Source organism: Ictalurus furcatus, chromosome 11 (assembly GCF_023375685.1).
Source record: "Ictalurus furcatus strain D&B chromosome 11, Billie_1.0, whole genome shotgun sequence".
NCBI lineage: Eukaryota > Metazoa > Chordata > Actinopteri > Siluriformes > Ictaluridae > Ictalurus > Ictalurus furcatus.
Window position 1 is genome coordinate 19,025,534 of NC_071265.1, and position 18,230 is coordinate 19,043,763.

An 18,230-nucleotide genomic window follows, 5' to 3' on the forward strand; every position below is an offset into this window, starting at 1 on the left:
AAGTCTAATTTCCACGACAGGTGTCCATCTTGGCCCTCCATATACAACATTGTGCCAGAGTTTGGGCCCATCATTGGCAAAAGCAGACTTTTTTGTTGGCCTTGATGGTCCAATGTTGGCCAAATGGACAAAATTACATTGGGCCAACATACCAAATGTTTGCCAAACAGAATGGCTGATGTTGGTCCAATGTTGACCCAGTGTCAGTTTATCATCTGGGTAGAGCTCATTATAATATGAGCTATAGGTAATGATTACCAAGTCATAAGTTCAGTGAAGTTCAGAAACAACATTTTTAATAACAGGATATCTACGTTATGCAGAAATTATTTGCTGACTGCAAAAAAATTTTTTTAAAAATTTTGCAATAACATTAACAATGGGAAGTCAGAGACATCCATTAAAACTGCAACTAGTTTCTATTTTTACATGGCTTATACAACAATAATCAGTTATTGTATCTTTCACATGACTCAGCTGTAATAATGTCCCGAACATAGCAGCAATAAATTCAGTTGTAATTCATTTAGTGCACACAATGAGTGCAAAATTGCTCTGTTGCTGCTGTGCCCAAAGGAAAGATCACTTCCCAAGATGGTCTTGAAAGAGATCGAACAGGACCAGAGAGAAACTGGTTTTCCACTTGGACACTTCACTTCCTCCTGAACCTGAAAGAAAATATAAAACTATGTTAAGCTAGAAAACAAAACTGGACATTTAGGTTTAATAAAGAGAGACTTTTTAGCAGTTGTCTAACATAGCCTGTGGTTTGGTAAATAATACATTTCTCATCATAATAATGATCTACAAGTTACTTGGCTTTGGATTTGAAGCGTCCTCCTTTCTTATGGGCAATCCCAAGTCTTTTTCTGTCCTCAAAGGAAGGCCTGCAGAAATATAAAATCATGTTAAAAACACCAGTGAATGAGCTGTGACTTTATGATAACATTAGAAGGAATGTTCAAGTAAACTTTTATTAGGCCCTACTATTAAGTCATAAGTGTTCAAAGTTTATGTCGCTATTTGGCCTTAAATGTCTAGAGTAGTTAAGGAAGAATGTGAAAGCTGTTGTGAACATGAGCTACTGCTTATCTGAGAGGAGTTTTGGAGCACAACGGAAGGGAGATTATTAGTGAGCTATGAGTGACCTTGGTGCCAGATATAATGGATACATTCTATAAATCTTCAACAAAAACAATGTGACCTTCTTATAAGGTTTAAAAGTATTATGATACATTGTGAAAGTATTAAAAGCATCATAACGTTTAATCTCCCATTTACACATAACCATATAATACTAAGGTCATGGGTTCACTGGGTCCGAATAAATCCTGGATGTCTGCAGAGAACATACCCAGATCTGTACTGTTTCAGGACTTTCTTGTTGACATTGGTGAGCTCTTTGTCAAACACGGACTTCTTCGTAGGTTTTCCACCTTTTTGTTTTGAGGCTGGACAAAGAGGAGCCGTGAATAACAGAAAAACCAAAAAACCATGATGATGAAGTAATTTCTCCAGATTACACAATTGCCATGAAATGAATTAGCCATGAAAGCACCAACCTGTGTTTTTGGGCTCGTCTTCTGGCACAACCCTGGCTCGTTTGGGCTTGCGGTCACGTTTTGCGGCCCGCTCGGCATACATCTGAGACTTGAGCATTTCAAACTGAGCTCTTTCTTCAGCCTGACATGCACACACAAGGGGAAAACCAATAAACCAGTCAGAAACAAAAATCAAACTGATGTTCTGAGCAGCTAGTTCACAGAGGCAAACAGACACTATTTACAGTCTCTAGGTATATAGTTGTGTACACAATTGGGATTGTCTGACTGGTTTTATAGCTCTTTGGTATATAGATCCTGCATGTCTGTTTACGTATGTTCGCTAACATACTTTGGGATATTCCATGAAATGTGTATTTATTTTTAATTATGTGTATTTTGAGATCATGTGGCACTTTAATTGCACACTGTTGAACTATGACTAGTGAAAACTATACTGTTTTTTGTCTCACTTCAATATTATGGGCTATTTTACGTAAATTCATTACATACTCTCCCAGTTAAGTCTATTTCAGTTCCATGTTCCAACAATAGAAAAAATACAGAGAAAGTTCACAAGGGGTGGATAGTTATGTACGCCACTGTAAACGTGTATCATTTACATGTATAATGTACACTCACCGAGCATTTTATTAGAAACACAATACTAATACTGGGTAGGGCCTTCCTTTGCTCTCAAAACAGCCTCAATTCTTCATGACATGGATTCCACATGATGTTGGAAATATTCGTTCGAGATTCTGGTCCATGTTGACTGACTGCATCACGCAATTCCTGCAGATTTTTCAGGTGCACTTTCATGCTGCAAATCTCCCGTTCTACTACATCCCAAAGGTCTTCAACTGAATTCAGATCCGGTGACTGGGAAGGCCAGTGAAGAACACTGAACTCATTGTCATGGTCGTGAAATGTTTGTGACATGGTGCATTATCATGCTGGATGGTGCCATTAGAAGATGTGAAAATTGTGGCCATGAAGGGATGCACATGGTCAGCAACAATACTCAAACAGACTGTGGAATTCAAGTGATGATTGATTGGTATTAAGTGGTCCAAAGTATGCTGAGAAAACATTCCCCACACTATTACACCACCTCCACCAGCCTGGACTGTTGATACAAGGCAGGTTGGGACCATTGATTCATGCCTTTGGCACCAAATTCTGACTCCATCATCTGTGTGCCTCAGCAGACATTGAGATTCATCAGACCAGGCTACGTTTTTCCTGTCTTCAGCTGTCCAGTGTTGGCGAGTCTGTGCCCACTGCAGCCTCAGCTTTCTGTTCTTGTCTGACAGGAATGGAACCCGATGTGGTCTTCTGCTGTTGTAGCCCATCCGCCCCATCGTTCGATGTGTATTCTGATATGCTTGTCTGCTCACCACAATTGTACAGAAAGGTTATCTGAGTTACTGTAGCCTTTCTGTCAGCTCGAACCAGTCTGACCATTGTCCATTGACCTCTCTCAACAAGGCGTTTCCGTCCGCAGAACTGCCACTCACTGGATGTTTTTTTCTTTATTGCACCATTCCGAGTAAACTCTAGAGACCGTTGTGTATGAAAATACCAGGAGACCACAGATATACAAATGCTCAAATAAGTACCAACAATCATGCAATGACCAAAATCACTGAGATCACATTTTTTCTCCATTCTGATGATAGATGTGAACATTACCTAAAGCTGCTGGCCCGCCTCGGCATGCTTTTATGCATTGCACTGCTGCCACATGATTGAGTTAGATAATTGCATGAATGAGTAGGTGTACAGGTCTTCCTAATAAAGTGCTCAGAGAGTGTACATTATGTATTTAAAGGAATACAGTGGTGGTGAAAAGAAAGTAGGTTACATAAGAGCCATACCGACAGCACTTTTTTCTTGCCCTCTTTCAAGAATTGAGCACGCTTCTTCTTCCCCCTTAGGGCCAAGTCAAAGTCCTGAAGTGCTTTGCTCACTGAAAAAGAACACATTCGGTGTTAGTCATCAGTGTTATTTATACTACATTACACTGCAGCAGGTGGCCACCACATTTAAACAATAACAACAAACACTGACTTCGTTCCTTCTTCCTCTCATCATGGGTTTGGAACCAAGACCTTGCTGGCGGTTTCTCATCTGATTTCTGTGTTAGCCTCTTCTGAGCTGCATTAATCTAAAAACCAAAGATACAATTTAACCACATAAAAATCAAGACAAACACAAAATGGTTTTGTTTTTTTTTGTTTTTTTAGACAGAGCACATTACCTGTGCTTCTGAGTGCACCATCTCTTTCTCTTCTTTCTCCAAACGCAAGACAGCATATACATCCTTCTCCAACTTCTCAATCAGATCTCTGAACTTCAGAATCACCTCTGACACAAACAGACATCAAAGTCAATCAAAACATTCCAAGAATGAAAGTTGTCTTTTTGCAAAAAATGTAAAATGACCACTTCAACTTGTTAACATATCTATGAGTTAATACCAGGACTTAAAGTTCTCAGCTACTGGTTTATCTTCATCGTAAACATGTGCTCACTGCATTGTGCTTTTACCTTGAGGAATAATGCGAGCTTTAACAGGAGCTTTGGCTTTTTTGACAATCTCTTTCAGCATCTTCCTCTCGCTTTCCCCCACCAGCGACACAGAACGACCTACTTTTCCTGCTCGAGCTGTGCGGCCCACTCTGTGCACATAATGCTTCGCTGTGTTTGGCATGGTGAAGTTTATAACCTGGGGAAAGTTGGGGGAAAAAATATAAAATTTTAATCTACGAGGGAAGAAAAGCAAAGATAGGCAGAAAATAAAGAGGAAATCGCAATGATCATTTCTGAACTGTTTGATAGAGTAAGTCAATTTGCAATCAGTTTTGAAAGAAATGTAAAAGAAAAACCACTTGTATGTTCTAGTAAAGATAATCTGTTTCAGTATAATTACACTTAGCTACTCATTCAGATAATCAGTTCTAATAACAAACAGTGTTCATAGATAGCTAGTTAAATACCTAGATAAGAGTTGCCAACTGTGGCTTCCTGGCTGGAGTGAGATATATTAATCAAATTACCTTTTTTTGCTCTGCGGAAATGAGAATATGTGCATAATGTCATACATCACTTCCCCCCCTTTGCTCTCCATTGCCATCAGTACTTTTCATGAAAGTCCCCATGAAATCAAAATTGACATTTTGTGCCTTTTAGTATGAATATGTCAGCCTTAAAGTTATCTATAAGCTAGCGTGTGCCAAACAATGACCAAATTCACATTTAGAAGATATATGCATTCAAAATTTACAGTCTCTCTCTACCACAAATACAGATCAACAATTTTGATGACATCTTTCTGCACTTCAGCTTCTCATCAGATTTTCTGTCCAATCCAACGCTCTCTAGAATCTGAAGGGTCCCACCTCCAACATTACAAATATCCATGGTATTAACTGTCAAGTATGGCTTAGTCAGGTAGTTACTACAAAAAAGCATTACTGTACTGGTCATTTTTAAACAAGCACAACTTCTCTCCTTGGAACAATGCTTACAGTGCCCTCAACTAATATTGGCACCCTTGGTAAATATGAGCAAAGAAGGCTGTGAAAAATTGTCTTTATCTTCAAGGATCAGTCAATAATCCTCATCATACCCACAAAGTAGTGGAGGACTGCTGGGAGTATACACATGATGGAGGAATCAGTTTTGGGTGGAAGAATGTAATGTGGGCCAAGGAATGTGGCATTGACAATAAAAACGTCTGTCCTAATGTGCCTCTCTCTAGTGCTCCACCATGGAAAGTTCCAGAACCGTTCATAGATTTGAGTATACTAGAGCAGGGGTTCCCAAACTTTTTCAGGGCAAGGCCCCCCAAATGGCATTAACATTTGACCGAGGCCGCCCTTTTGCAAGATGTCTTTAAAACACATTAAACATACAGACTTCTGAATATATCCCCCCCTTTTTTTTTTTTTTTTTTTTTTTTATAAGTAATTACCTCTTTCATGTTTACATTACATTAGGAACTGATTGTGTGTGTGGTTGTCAGAGTGAGAATCATGTATTTATTTATTTTTCATACCAAATTGTTGAGGCCCCCCCAGGCACCCCCTGGCAGCCCCCACTTTGAAAACCACTGTACTAGAGGCATGAGAAAAGTCCAAAGAAGAATATAATGGAAAGGAGGTAGAGACTATTCTGAACAACAATTTTTTTTCAATACTGCAAATGTTTACAGATGGTTCTAAAGAACTAACCAATCAAGAAGTTGAAATAGGGGTATTCGTTCCAATTGTAAGATATGGATGTGTCTGAAATTACCCAATGATCTGTCTGCATACACTGCAACATTAACTGCTATAATAGTAGGATCACAATGGGTTGAACAGGTTAGACCAAACAAGGTGGTAATATGCTCGGACTCTTCTTCAGCTTTAATAAGTACACTGAATGCAAACTAGCAAAAAAAAGCATTAGATAAGAGGGAGGTGGATGCCAAAATACCTATGGGAAAGAAGGAGTCAAAGTCAGGAATAAAGAAAAAGTAAAGGCAAATAAGATGGAAAAATAGAAGGTGTTAGACTATCACACAGTCAGTAGGGAGTGTAAACTGTCAGGGAAGAAGTAGAAGGGAACGTGTGTTATTATCTAGACTAAGATTCAGACATACAGGGTTGAAATCAACATTGACACTTATTGGGTTTACACTGAAATTGGGTTATATGATGTGTGTGAAACTGTACATCATGTATTACTTGTGTGTAGTAAGTATAATGAGTATCATAGTCTGTTATTTAGTCCTTTTAAGAATAAGCCAGTGGGGATTGAGAACAGGTCTGAGGGACAGACAGGTTTATAGGGCGCTATTTATATTTGTACATGACTCAGGAGTAGAGTATAGAATATAATGTGTATGGATGGGGATATTGTAACTGATCCTTAGCACGAGGAGCTAAGTGTGAATGCTAGAGGAGCTGGACACGCTAGAGTTCTGATTGGTCCCCAGATTGGGATGGGGTGTGACACACCAATACTGAAATTAATAGGCTTCAGACACATCACCCATGTAGGAAATACAGTCCGTTGACCAGTGGAGTTTTTTTTTTTTTTTTGGGGGGGGGGGGGGGAATCGCCATTAAACAAGAAGAACTAAGCCCACACATCAAATAACGCTGTCACATTTTAATGCACTTAACTGGGACTTTACAGTATTGTCCCTGACAATCAAGAAGTTGCAGGGCTTCATTGGTCTAATTAAACCCCACACCTTCTTGATACTGACAGAAAAAAATCATATGAGCAGATTTGAGGATTTGGGGAAAGGGTAATATCTTTATATAAGCTTACACAACAATAAGAATACAAAAGATGTTCGCCTCTCCTAAGAAGTGCGCTTTGAATTATGTTGATGCCTGGCATCAAGGACACTCTAGTTTACAGCTCGCTAACAATCTCCCTTCTGTTACTCAACAGACTCCTCTCAGATAAGCAGGTGTTCATGCTCCCAACTTGCACATTCCCTTTCATGCACCTGTGTTTGCCATGACCCAAACTATCCAGCAAGGTTCAACACAGACATGCAATATCAAACGTTACCGTAAAGGTTATCAAATGGACTCTTTAATAGAGAACGAAGAGTAGCACACTTTGATCCGATTACCTTGATCTGAATTAAACATGTACAACTGTGTTACTTCTGACAGGAACTATGGCCTGTGTTTGGATGAAATGGAGCTAGAGTGGTACGTTGAAGGGGACAGAAAATCACCCGAAGCTAGATCGATATTGGTAATTTATTACTTGGTAAGTCAGGACCACCACTAATCCAGCACCACCAGAGCTGCAGACACTATGTCCAAAGTAATAAAATTGTGCATATTGAATTCAGATCAATGTCAGTCAGATCAAAGTAGGATTTGCTGCTCCAAGTTCTTTATTAAAACAGTCCATTTGATTAAGTTTACCTGTAGGTATTAATTAATATGTTAACTATCAAACGTGTACTAACATGTAGTTAAGGTGGCCGTTATTAACACATGAATCATCAAGATTCCAGTCGTAGCTAAGTTTAGCCTTTTATTCCTGATTAGTCCATGCTTTCATTCACCATTAGTTCATGTTGAACTATTAATTCAGATACTAGTACACAATTAATGATGTACCCTTATTGTAAAGTGTTACCCAAAATTAATCACTTAGCTTCATTTACCCTGCAGACTACCTAAACACTGTCAAGGCCTTGCCCATTGAATGTGTGTGTGTACAGTTTATCACAACTTAGGAATATCATAGTATTAAATTAAACTAGTATGGATATAGAGTGCTGCAGGGATGATGTATTTATGTGGGCCAACCCGGAAGTTAGCATCACCCTGGTTCCCTTTGACAAAAAGCCAATAGTATTTTTCCACTGGCTTTTGGATTATTGCGTAAGTTTACAAAAGTTTATGATTCTTACACATTTTGTTCATCAAGACAATCTTCACAATTGAGCACAACTTTTATGAATTTTGATGCCTAAATTCAATCAGCAGAAATAAAAAGCTAGGTAGGCTATAAACGAACTACACCATGGTCATGTGACTTCAACGTCACCACCACTAAGCTCTACAGCACTACAATTTGAAAAAAACACTACAAATGGAAAATACTATAAATTGATAAATCTACAAGTTGGAAAATTGGAATAATCTACAAGAGCGTGAGAATAAACACAATGAGGCTGTAGTAGATGAGTTTTCCTGCTCAGCGTGATGTTTAATGTCCCTGATAACCTCTATAGTACCATTTAGCCACTTGGTATCAACTGCCTTTTTTAAGTCACGTATAGGCTTAAACAAAATCACGAGTGGGGTTTTACGGATGTATTTCATGTAGTAGAATAAAACAGGAAAATATCTTGAGCTTGTGTTAACCACAGACCTTATTTCAGGCATTTAACCAAAAAGCCAGTCAAAAATCCCACTGACTTTGGGACGATGGAAGCGGAAGTGCTAAAATGATAACTCATTTTATGTGATTTATGTGTACGGCGCTTCCACACATTCCCCCCCGCCCATTTATTTTTTATTGTCTCCAGTTGTAGCTGGTGATGTTAGATGGGAGGGCTAAAATCTAATATTGTTCAATAGCTCAACAATTAAACTATTATGGTTGAGTAATACATTATATTCTGAGGTCTTAATGTTAATAAGAATAATAAGAATAACAATAATAATAACTTAAGCTGCTCTAGATAAGAGTGTTTGTTAAATGCTGTAAATTATTTGGGGCAAATTATTAAACACATACCCACATACTCACACACTCACACAAAGACTGGTCTCATACCGGGTTTCCTCCAAATAACAAACACGGTAAACAGAAAAGATGCATCCCTTTCATTCAAATCAAAAAGCATTCAAGTTTTAGTTTCTACTCCAAATGCATTTCAGGGAGAAAAAGGATGATAAAATAAATAATCCACTTCATTTACATTCATTACACCTGCGACTGAGAAACATGACTGCTGATGAGGTATAACGGACCTGTCAACAAAGCGGGCTGAATGTTAGTAACCCAAATGGAGACCGAATATCATCATATCATTGATTTCTTCATACCACTGTGTGATGCATCGTCTAACCCGCAGATCTTGGCACCACAGTACTGTGTCTATACCAGTATTGAACAACATTAAGTGAACTACCATTTTAGATCTCATTATGGCACACTGATTGTTACATATACACAATCATATCCCCACCATAAACAGTACATCAAAAAGAAATAAGAAAATTGTAATGGCAGAAAAATAAAAAAAAATCTCAAAATTGAGCTCTTGGAACGTACTGTTTTGACTCCCTCAATATCCAGGCCTCTGGCTGCTACATCTGTGGCCACCAGGATGTCAATCTGCTCATCTTTAAATCGCCTAATGAGAGCGACAAGAGAAAAGCGATTTAGCATTTGAGTATTTTCTTTGTAGATCACATCAATATCTCTTCCCAATGATTTGTGCAGAAAGTGTTTTCAGGTGTTCTGAAAGTCACGAGTGTACCTGAGACTCTCCAATCTTTGCGTCTGAGACAGGTTGCCATGGAGCTCTCCGACTTTTAAACCCATGAGGCCGAGGAGGATGTGCATGCGGTGGGCCTGTTTCTTGGTCTGGGTGAACAACATCACATGGTCCTGAAAAGTGCGCGTGAGGAGCGCTGATCACAGGGTCAGAAAAGGTCAATTGGGGGGGAGTTTATGTGGACGATGATGTGACACAGACTGTTAGGAAAGTGGAGAGGAGAATGAGATAAAATAGAGAAAAAGGCCTTCCCTCACCTGCAACTATGGCCTCTCGGTCACCTTCTCTGGCTGGTCGAATCCTTACAAATTCTTGTCTGAGGTATGGAGCCACATCTGTGTTACTGTTCACAAAGATTCTCACTGGCTGCTTCAGTGACACGGAGGCGAGATCTATTACCTGCATTATACAAAACTCTTAATTAAGATTCTCAACATATCTTTCACTCAGGATACAGCTGAAAAGCCCATTTAATCATCTACACCAGTGGTCACCAACCCTGTTCCTGGAGCTCTACCTTCCTGAGGACTTAAGCTCCAACCAAAATAATGTCCACCTGACCATCTAATCATTGCCTTAAAACTTGATCCACACAATCCTCTGCACATAGAGCCATGTTGCGTGGTCCTCGGTACGGATTATCACTTGTTAAGTTCTCTGTTGCATCATTTGCATATGCATTCAATTTACATTCGCCCCCCCCGGTGTATGGAGACTTTGGGACAACCTGTACTTTTTACCTAGATAATTCAGCTTATGGACAAACAAAAAGGAACTGGGTAACATCTCAGAATTGGAACTTGCCCCATGGACTAGCTAATATTTACCATTAGTCCACTCCTGACATTTTATAGATGTAATCCTATTAAAAAGAGTCTCAAAATACCAAGGCCAGCACTGAAGCCTAAATGTGTAAGAGAATAACGGTGGAAAATGGCAGACAGATGTTTTGTACATGGATTCTTAGACCATCAAATCACCAGTGTAATTACTGGGACATTAAAAGGGAGGCTACCTCTTCACTCATGGTAGCAGAGAACAGCATAGTCTGTCTCTGATAAGAGCACAGCCGGATAATCTCCTTCATCTGCTCTTCAAAATATTCATCCAACATCCTGTACAAAAACAGAGAACATCCACCAACAAATAAATAACTGTGCAAACTCGATCTTTCAAAGAACAGGTCAAACAAACAGAGCAAACTTGACTACCAAACGTCAAGGCTGTGCATAATTATTTCACAACCAAAGCCAGGAGTAAATCTAAACTAATACCCAATGTTAACGCTGCTCGTCAAGATTAGTATTACTAAAGAACAGTTAGCGTTACACAAACAAGTTCTGTCAGAAAGATTACGTTCTTTCCTTTCCGATATGTTACAACCCGCCATCTTGGGGGGGGGTTGTGTGCTGTGACATTTTGTGTGGAGGTCCGAACTCCCTCCCAGACTTTCCAGCCTGCCCAAGCCTGCCTTGCTCCCGCCTCCAGGATGACCTCACTGATTGGCAGCCATACTTAAAGAGGAAGACGGAGTGAGAATGTGTGGGATGTTGGAGGTGTTTATGTGTGATTTGTTGTTAGGAAATTGCTTGGTTTGTGTTGCTTGCCCTTGTGGCTAACTCTGTATTTTGACTGCTGTTCTGGTTTTGACTTTTGCCTGGTTTTCGACTTTGAGTTTGGTTATCCCTATATTGTTATTGAGTATTCTCTTCACTTGTGTGTGTGTGTATATATATATATATATATATATATATATATATATATATATATATATATATATATATGTGTTCACTTGGTTCACTGGCAGTAGGGGTGTGGCTGCCATTTGTTTTGGGAGAGGGTTCCTTTTGTCTCCGTTTCTTACTTAGCTAGTTAGGGAAGAATATTTGTATTTTCTTTTCTTTCCTTTTACGTAAGCTAGCTACCTAACAATAGAATTCTTTTGTTTATTATTCTGGCCTTGGCCCTCCTGAAGATACGCCTGGTTGGTTAATTTGTACAATTATATGTATATATTGTCTGTTACAATATACCACAACCTTTTTCGCACAACCTTGTTTGCATTGTTATTCCATTATTTAAAGATCAATCAACTTGAATCCCGAGCTGGTTACTCTGTGCGGCCCAACCTAGACTGGGCCGTAACATATATTACTAAAATCAATGCAAATGTTTGCTCTGAAGTCTTACCGGTCAGCTTCGTCCAGAATAAGCACCTCGATTTGACTAAGCTCAAAAGATGGAGTGTTGTGTAAGTGATCTATCAAGCGGCCGGGTGTGGCAATCAGGACGTCAGGCCCCAACCTCAGCGCTGCCTCTTGAGACTTCAGGTCCAAGCCACCTGAGCAATACAAACAAAAGTTCCTCTAAAAAAGAACATTAAAAAAAAAAAAAATAATAATAATAATAATAATAATAATAATAATAATAATAATAATAATAATAAGTAGTCAACTAGTTATTCTACACATGACCACATTCATAGACCTGGAATACCAACACTGACATTTAAGGAGTGGAAATGAATATCATTGCCTTCTGACATATTTCAAAAGACCAAAACAGTGTATAGCTTATTTTATATACAAATTTGGGTTACTACTCCTCGCTCTTCAACTGTGGTAAATCTGACATGACTTGGTAACCACAGTCATAAATAAATAACCTAGATAAAAGCACACACACACACAATATGTGGCTGACGAAAACAGGGGTAGACCAATCATATATTTATTAGCTGCCCAGTCTTATGTTTTGGTTTCTACACCTATGTGCCTATGAATCCCTGGGAAAAGGGTATCAGTGTAGCTATGGTCCTTGTCCTCTTCTGATCAAGTTTTTGATTAGGCGCATCGTAAAATCATATCACGATTCTAAAGGGAAGACAATACACATCTGTATCACAACATATAGGTTTGCTCGCTACTAATACAATATGGCCACTAATACAATAGTGGTGTATTTTTATACCCATTTCGCTGATTTATATAATACCTACAAAAAAAATGTATCATATCAGTCATTTATAAAAAAAAATAAATAAATAACCAACATACTGTATATTTAACAATGAAAATGGAGAAAAAAAAAGACAAATCCAGTCAGTTTGTAATTGAATGTAATTTTTGAACATAATGTTATAAAAAGATATCACAATATCTCAGAAAAGCTTATTGTGACATCACATTATGTGTCTTCATATTACCCAACCCTAACTGCAATCTTGACTAATAGTCACTAAGTTGTTGGTCAGTGTTTCGGCTATGAGCTACAGTGTTCTATCCTCACTGTCCTAGCAAGTAAAAAATTTTGAGTATGACTAGCGTCTTGGGGTACATACCTACAGCCAGGCAGGTGGTGATGTTGGTGAACTGGCCAAGCTGGCGTGCTACAGAGTGCACTTGGATGCCCAGCTCTCTGGTGGGCACGAGCACAAGCACACGCGTTACCTGCATTACTCTCGGCTTGTAAAGGAGACGCTCCAGTACAGGCAACATGAATGCTGCAGTCTTACCTGTGTGTGTGTGTGTGTGTGTGTGTGTGTGTGAGTGAGAGAGAGAGAGAGAGAGAGAGAGAGGAGTAAGTAAAGTGCTAGCACTAAGCTCTAAGGTGCTTGTAAGGTCTCATCATGAGACCTTACAAGCCACCAGAACAGCTTCAGTGCATCTTGGCATAGACTGTGCAATCTCTCCCTATAGTGATTTTAAGTGAGCCCATTAATGTGCTTAAACAGCAGCTTGCGTCTCCAAAATCAAAACACTAAACCGTATGCTCTCAACACAAGCTCAGTCCTCTCATTATACATGGTGCATGCAGATGTCTGCAGCTGTAAACCCTTACACACAGTGATTCATAAAAGCAATGTTAAATGTGTAAATAAAAAGATTGGTTAAAAGTAATGTGTTTGTGTTGTTGTTTTATAGCTCAGACGTAATCTTTAACTAAGAAAGTTACATAATTCTGTCGATTGTGCATCTATTTTAATTTTTACTGCAATCATCCTATGAATTGTATTTATTTTTAATGAACTGTCTTTATTTGAATTATTGGCTGTCGGGGTAAGCCCTTAAAATAAAGTCAGTGTCCAAAAAAGGTTGAGAACTCAGCACTAAACTCTTACCTTAAATCTTAAAATCAATCAGGCATACATCATTCGTATACAAGCATGTGTTTAGAGACGTTACAGCTCCCTTTCCCCCCCCCTATAGCATGCATGTAAAAAGGCTTCCAAGTCTGAAAATTACCAGTTCCAGTAGCAGCACAAGCACAGATATCCTTCCCCAGTAAACCCACTGGAACACATGCCTTCTGGATTGGTGTAGGCTGCTTGAAGCCCATGGTAGTGATGGCCTGTGGAAACAGCAGGACAATATCATTTATATACCATTTAGATGTAAAAACCTACTGTGTTTACTATCAATTTTTAACAATATTCTCTACCAAAATACAAGTCTCAGTTCTAATTATCTTTAGAGTGGTGAACTCGAGCACTTTAGGGAGTACATCGCTGGAGAGAAGAGAGTCATGGCACCTGACCTTCAGCAGAGGTCTTGACAGATTCATGTCCTGGAATGTTAGGTTTTCATCGTACTGTGAGGCGTCTTCAAAGAAGGCTTCAGGCTGCAGAAAAGGGGGAAAAGAAAAAAAAACAACCAAAAAAACCGTGGAAAACATGATGATGCATTCAACATCGACCATAATTTACCCTACTCGTTACACAGGTCATGTAAAAATACATTAAAGATGTACCTCTTCCGCTGCCTTCCTTTTTCCTTTCTTGCCCTTTTCTCTTAGAGTATCTATAATGAGAAGGTATAAAAAAGATCAAGAACTTTACATGTGCAAGATTACATATCTATTATGTGTACATTTACGTGTCTGTTTAAATGCACTATTAATTCCCTCTTATGGAAAAGGGGGTAGAGGGGTGAGCATGTTAGTTCTGACTGGCGGGGCTAATTTCAGAGCCATAATAATCTGAATCAAATCCCAGGTTTATATTAATGTAATCATTCTTATACGTTATTGCTTCTACAGTAACAACCCTTTCACAGGGACTCTAAAGGTGGATGCTTTGTGGCTCAAAAACACATGCAACCTTTGATAGGGAGACGTTTTCAGTGAGGAGATATTTATTTAGCATTTTCAAGAGTCTCCAGTGTCAGCGCTTTCAAACAGTCAGAGGTAAGGTTGTTCCATAAAGTTTTCTGACATGGGAAAGTATTTCATGAAAAGCTACATTTAGTTCTCCCTAACTCTGAAAGAAAGTGGTAACATAACAGTTAACTTGATTTGTGGATGTTCCACAATGGAGAAATGGATAAAAAGCACTTTGTGTCATTCTTGAATTAATAGAAATTGTAATCTTTGGCTAACTGCTGTGCTATAAGAGGAATTAAACAGTTCAGGACATGCTGGCATTGGAAAATACTCTGGGATAACTGTATGCCCAATAACAGTACACCCCATCATGTTTTATTCCTTAAACATTGAAAACTTCACTTTTCAGTAATGATGCAGGTCTTTAGCACTCACCTGCTTTTTTGAGGACTTCTTCATCCCCTGAATTAAACTCATCATCATCATCATCATCATCATCACTACTCCCAACATCTTCATTTGTCTGGTCCTCAAGCTCTTTATCTCCGTTGTCGTCGTCGTCATCACCATCGTCATCATCGTTGTCGTCAGCATCATCCTCCTCCTCCTTGGTGACTGAAGTATCACTTTTGCTGCCTCCTTTCTCTGCTTTCTCCTGAACACCAACACAACAGAGAGTAAGTCACGGCACAATCATACCACATTTGAAGGTAGCACACACTGTCTAAGTCTTACCTCCATTTTGCGCTTCTTACGCACTTTTTCTATCTTCTCATCCAACGTGGTGGGTGCTTTCTAGAAACAGGAATGAATCAGCAGTGACCTTAAGAACATTTGACACATTGGCTTTTTGTTCCTATAGAGCTTGGAAGATGAGAACATTGTACACTCACTCGTTTTTTAAGTTGGCTCATAACTTCTGCCATGGCCAAGTCCTCACTGTACAGTCCATCTTTCTCTCCGAACTCAAAGTCAGCGTTGAAGTCGCCGTTGCTTCGTCCTTTCAGCGCCTTCTTCTCCTTACTCAACACGATGGGCTGCTCCTATACGTTTAAAGGTAAAATCCACCTTCAATGACTTGCATATTCATTCCATCGATTTTCTGTACTGCTTATCCTAGACAGGGTCACAGGGAGCCTGGAGCCTATCCCAGGAGACTCGTGACACAAAGCGGGGGACACCCTGGATGGGGTGCTAACCCATCGCAGGGCACAATCTCACACATATGTACACACCTTAATCACACTATTAACATTGTGTGGGAGTTTTCGCCGCATTTTGTAACAGGACACACACACACACACACACACACACACACACACACACACAGCAGTGCTCAACCATTTGACAGCAAACAAGAGAGCATGACTACATCCGAAACCATATACTTATCTACTATACAGTAGGTGAAATACAAGTATTTCTAGATATTATATAGTAGGTAAGTACACAGTTTGGGACGCAGCCCACGACTTCAAGCATACGTTTATATTTGCAATATAGTATGACAAATAATTAACCACACTTGAAGCTTTCATAAAATTTAAAATAAAAACACCCAGAACTGAATACGGTACCATAACGAAGATGAACTGTATGTTGATACGTGAAATTCTGGAGGGAACGTCAGACGGCGTGGAGACGTAATGACGTGTGACGTTAATCTATCTATATTCTACATCATGTAAAACGGGAACATGAAAGAATATCCTAAATGCAACTCATGTAAACACCTTAATCACAATATTGTCTTATTCAGAATAAGGTCAATAATTAGATTATTGCTGTCCATGTAAACGCTGTCAGAGTTTCCATGGCAGTTCTGGTCTCTCTCAGAGTTCATCTCCACTATAAGCTCAAAAACACAGACTTGTTTGTTTTAAATACAGGAAGTTGAGCTGAACTTCATTACAGGAGGTTAAAGGCATATATACAGTAGCATCATAATAAAAGTACAAATGGCGTTTGGGGATTTTTATACAATGAATGATTTCCTTCCAGTGATCCTGAATGCAAAACCTTACAATTTTCCCTCATCTATCAACTCTATCATTACTCTGAGCAGACAGACAGGCTGACTAATCACACGGTCATCTTAAACCGCTTACCTTACAGTTCACCCAGCAGTTTTAACCCTCGCCTTGTCTGCTACTTTGCAAGGGATGTACTGTTCACAGGTAATACTGAGACAAAATCATTTTTGAAATGAGCAACCATGAACACATGTATGTTTTTGGTAAAGACTGCTCCAGAATGTGTATGTGTAATCAGGTATGTGTGCAAATAAGACATGGAGTTATTAGAATACACAGTGAATTCACCTATTTGTTTTTGTTCTCCTTTAATTCTCAGCTCAAATGTGGCATTAATTGTAATTGCGTAATTAACAAGGCAAGCCATCACGTCAAGGCAAGATGACGTCATACAGCCAAACATTAAGAAACACTTTCTAGTTTTATTTTAGAACGGCTAATGTTCACTGCAAGTCACGTGAGGCTCCGTGTATGAGCTACCTATGTAACTACACGTGATTCAGGGTGTCTTCGCGTCTAGAAGACGTGTGCGTGTAGCTAGCAGCTTAAAACACACACGAAAAGAAGTCTTTACCCACCTCGTCATCAGAGCCCGACTCCTCGTCTTCTGGTACGTCTATGTTGTCGTCAATGGTGCCGATCAGATCAAACTCCGACAACATGGTTCTGTTCACTGCCTAGCTATATTTACCCAAACACATTAACAACCACCATGAAACACACCCTGTAACCAGATTTCAATCAAGTCTCCGACCTTCTCTTCTCTTTATTTATTGTTATATTTCAAAAGAGTACATTAATTTAAAACTGCTACTAAATTAGAACTGAGGACGCAACACAAATCGTCCATGAAGCCCCACGTGTTGTAAAAGTCCAAGAAGGAACGTCACTTCCTCTACTGCGTCTGACCGGATTTTATTTATGTATTTTTTTTTTGTACGACAGCGACATCTAACGGCGAGAAGGGACTGTTCGCTTTAATTTTCAGACTACTAGCAGAGCTAAATAGTGACTACGTTTATATGGACAGCAGTAGTCTAATTATTGACCATATTCTGAGTAAGACAATATTGTGATTAAGGTGTTTACATGAGTCGCTTTTAGAATATTCCTTTCATGTACACGTTTTACATGTTCTAGAACATAGATCGATTAACAGCACACGTCATTATGTCACCGCGCCAGGCCGTCCAACGTTCCCTCCAGAATTTCACATATCGACATACAGTTCTGGGTGTTTTTATATGTATATAAAAAAAATTACGAACGCTTCAAGTGCGGTTAATTATTTGTCATGCTATGCGTGCTAATAGACAACTGCTTGAAGCCGAGGGCTGCGTCCCAAACCGCGTACTTACCTTCTATATAGTAGCCGAAATACATGTATTTCGCCTACTATAGGCCTATAGTAGGTAAGTACGCGGTTTGGGATGCAGCCATTCTCTCTTGTTTAACGGTTCGTAAAACGGTTGAGCACTGCCATGTGTGATCGTGCCCTGTCGCAAAATGCGGTGAAAA

The 18,230-nt window shown here is 39.3% G+C and overlaps 1 protein-coding gene across 1 annotated transcript; it reads right to left on the bottom strand.

The window, feature by feature from the left end:
• Positions 1–274: 274 nt before the first annotated feature.
• ddx27 (DEAD (Asp-Glu-Ala-Asp) box polypeptide 27) lies at positions 275–17,595 on the bottom strand. Its single transcript, XM_053636084.1, has 21 exons — positions 17,291–17,595; positions 15,573–15,722; positions 15,415–15,474; positions 15,115–15,334; positions 14,329–14,378; positions 14,116–14,199; positions 13,824–13,929; positions 12,920–13,093; positions 11,770–11,920; positions 10,595–10,694; positions 9,837–9,978; positions 9,562–9,715; positions 9,354–9,435; positions 4,095–4,272; positions 3,805–3,911; positions 3,615–3,711; positions 3,422–3,513; positions 1,563–1,683; positions 1,355–1,451; positions 816–887; positions 275–668 (listed from the first exon to the last, which is right to left on the bottom strand). Exons 1-21 carry the CDS (start codon positions 17,372–17,374, stop codon positions 653–655), a joined length of 2,337 nt encoding a protein of 778 aa, XP_053492059.1. The 5' UTR covers positions 17,375–17,595; the 3' UTR covers positions 275–652.
• Positions 17,596–18,230: the final 635 nt, after the last annotated feature.

What these genes read in the sequence shown, in the direction of transcription:
- ddx27 (XM_053636084.1), bottom strand. Translation starts at nt 17,374, where the DNA reads ATGTTGTCGGAGTTTGATCTGATCGGCACCATTGACGACAACATAGAC. An exon ending in ATTCTGGACGAAGCTGACCG is followed by an intron (nt 10,695 to 11,769) that starts GTAAGACTTCAG and finishes GTTTTTGTACAG; the next exon opens with GATGTTGGATGAATATTTTG. An exon ending in TGAGAGGAAGAAGGAACGAA is followed by an intron (nt 3,514 to 3,614) that starts GTCAGTGTTTGT and finishes GTTCTTTTTCAG; the next exon opens with TGAGCAAAGCACTTCAGGAC.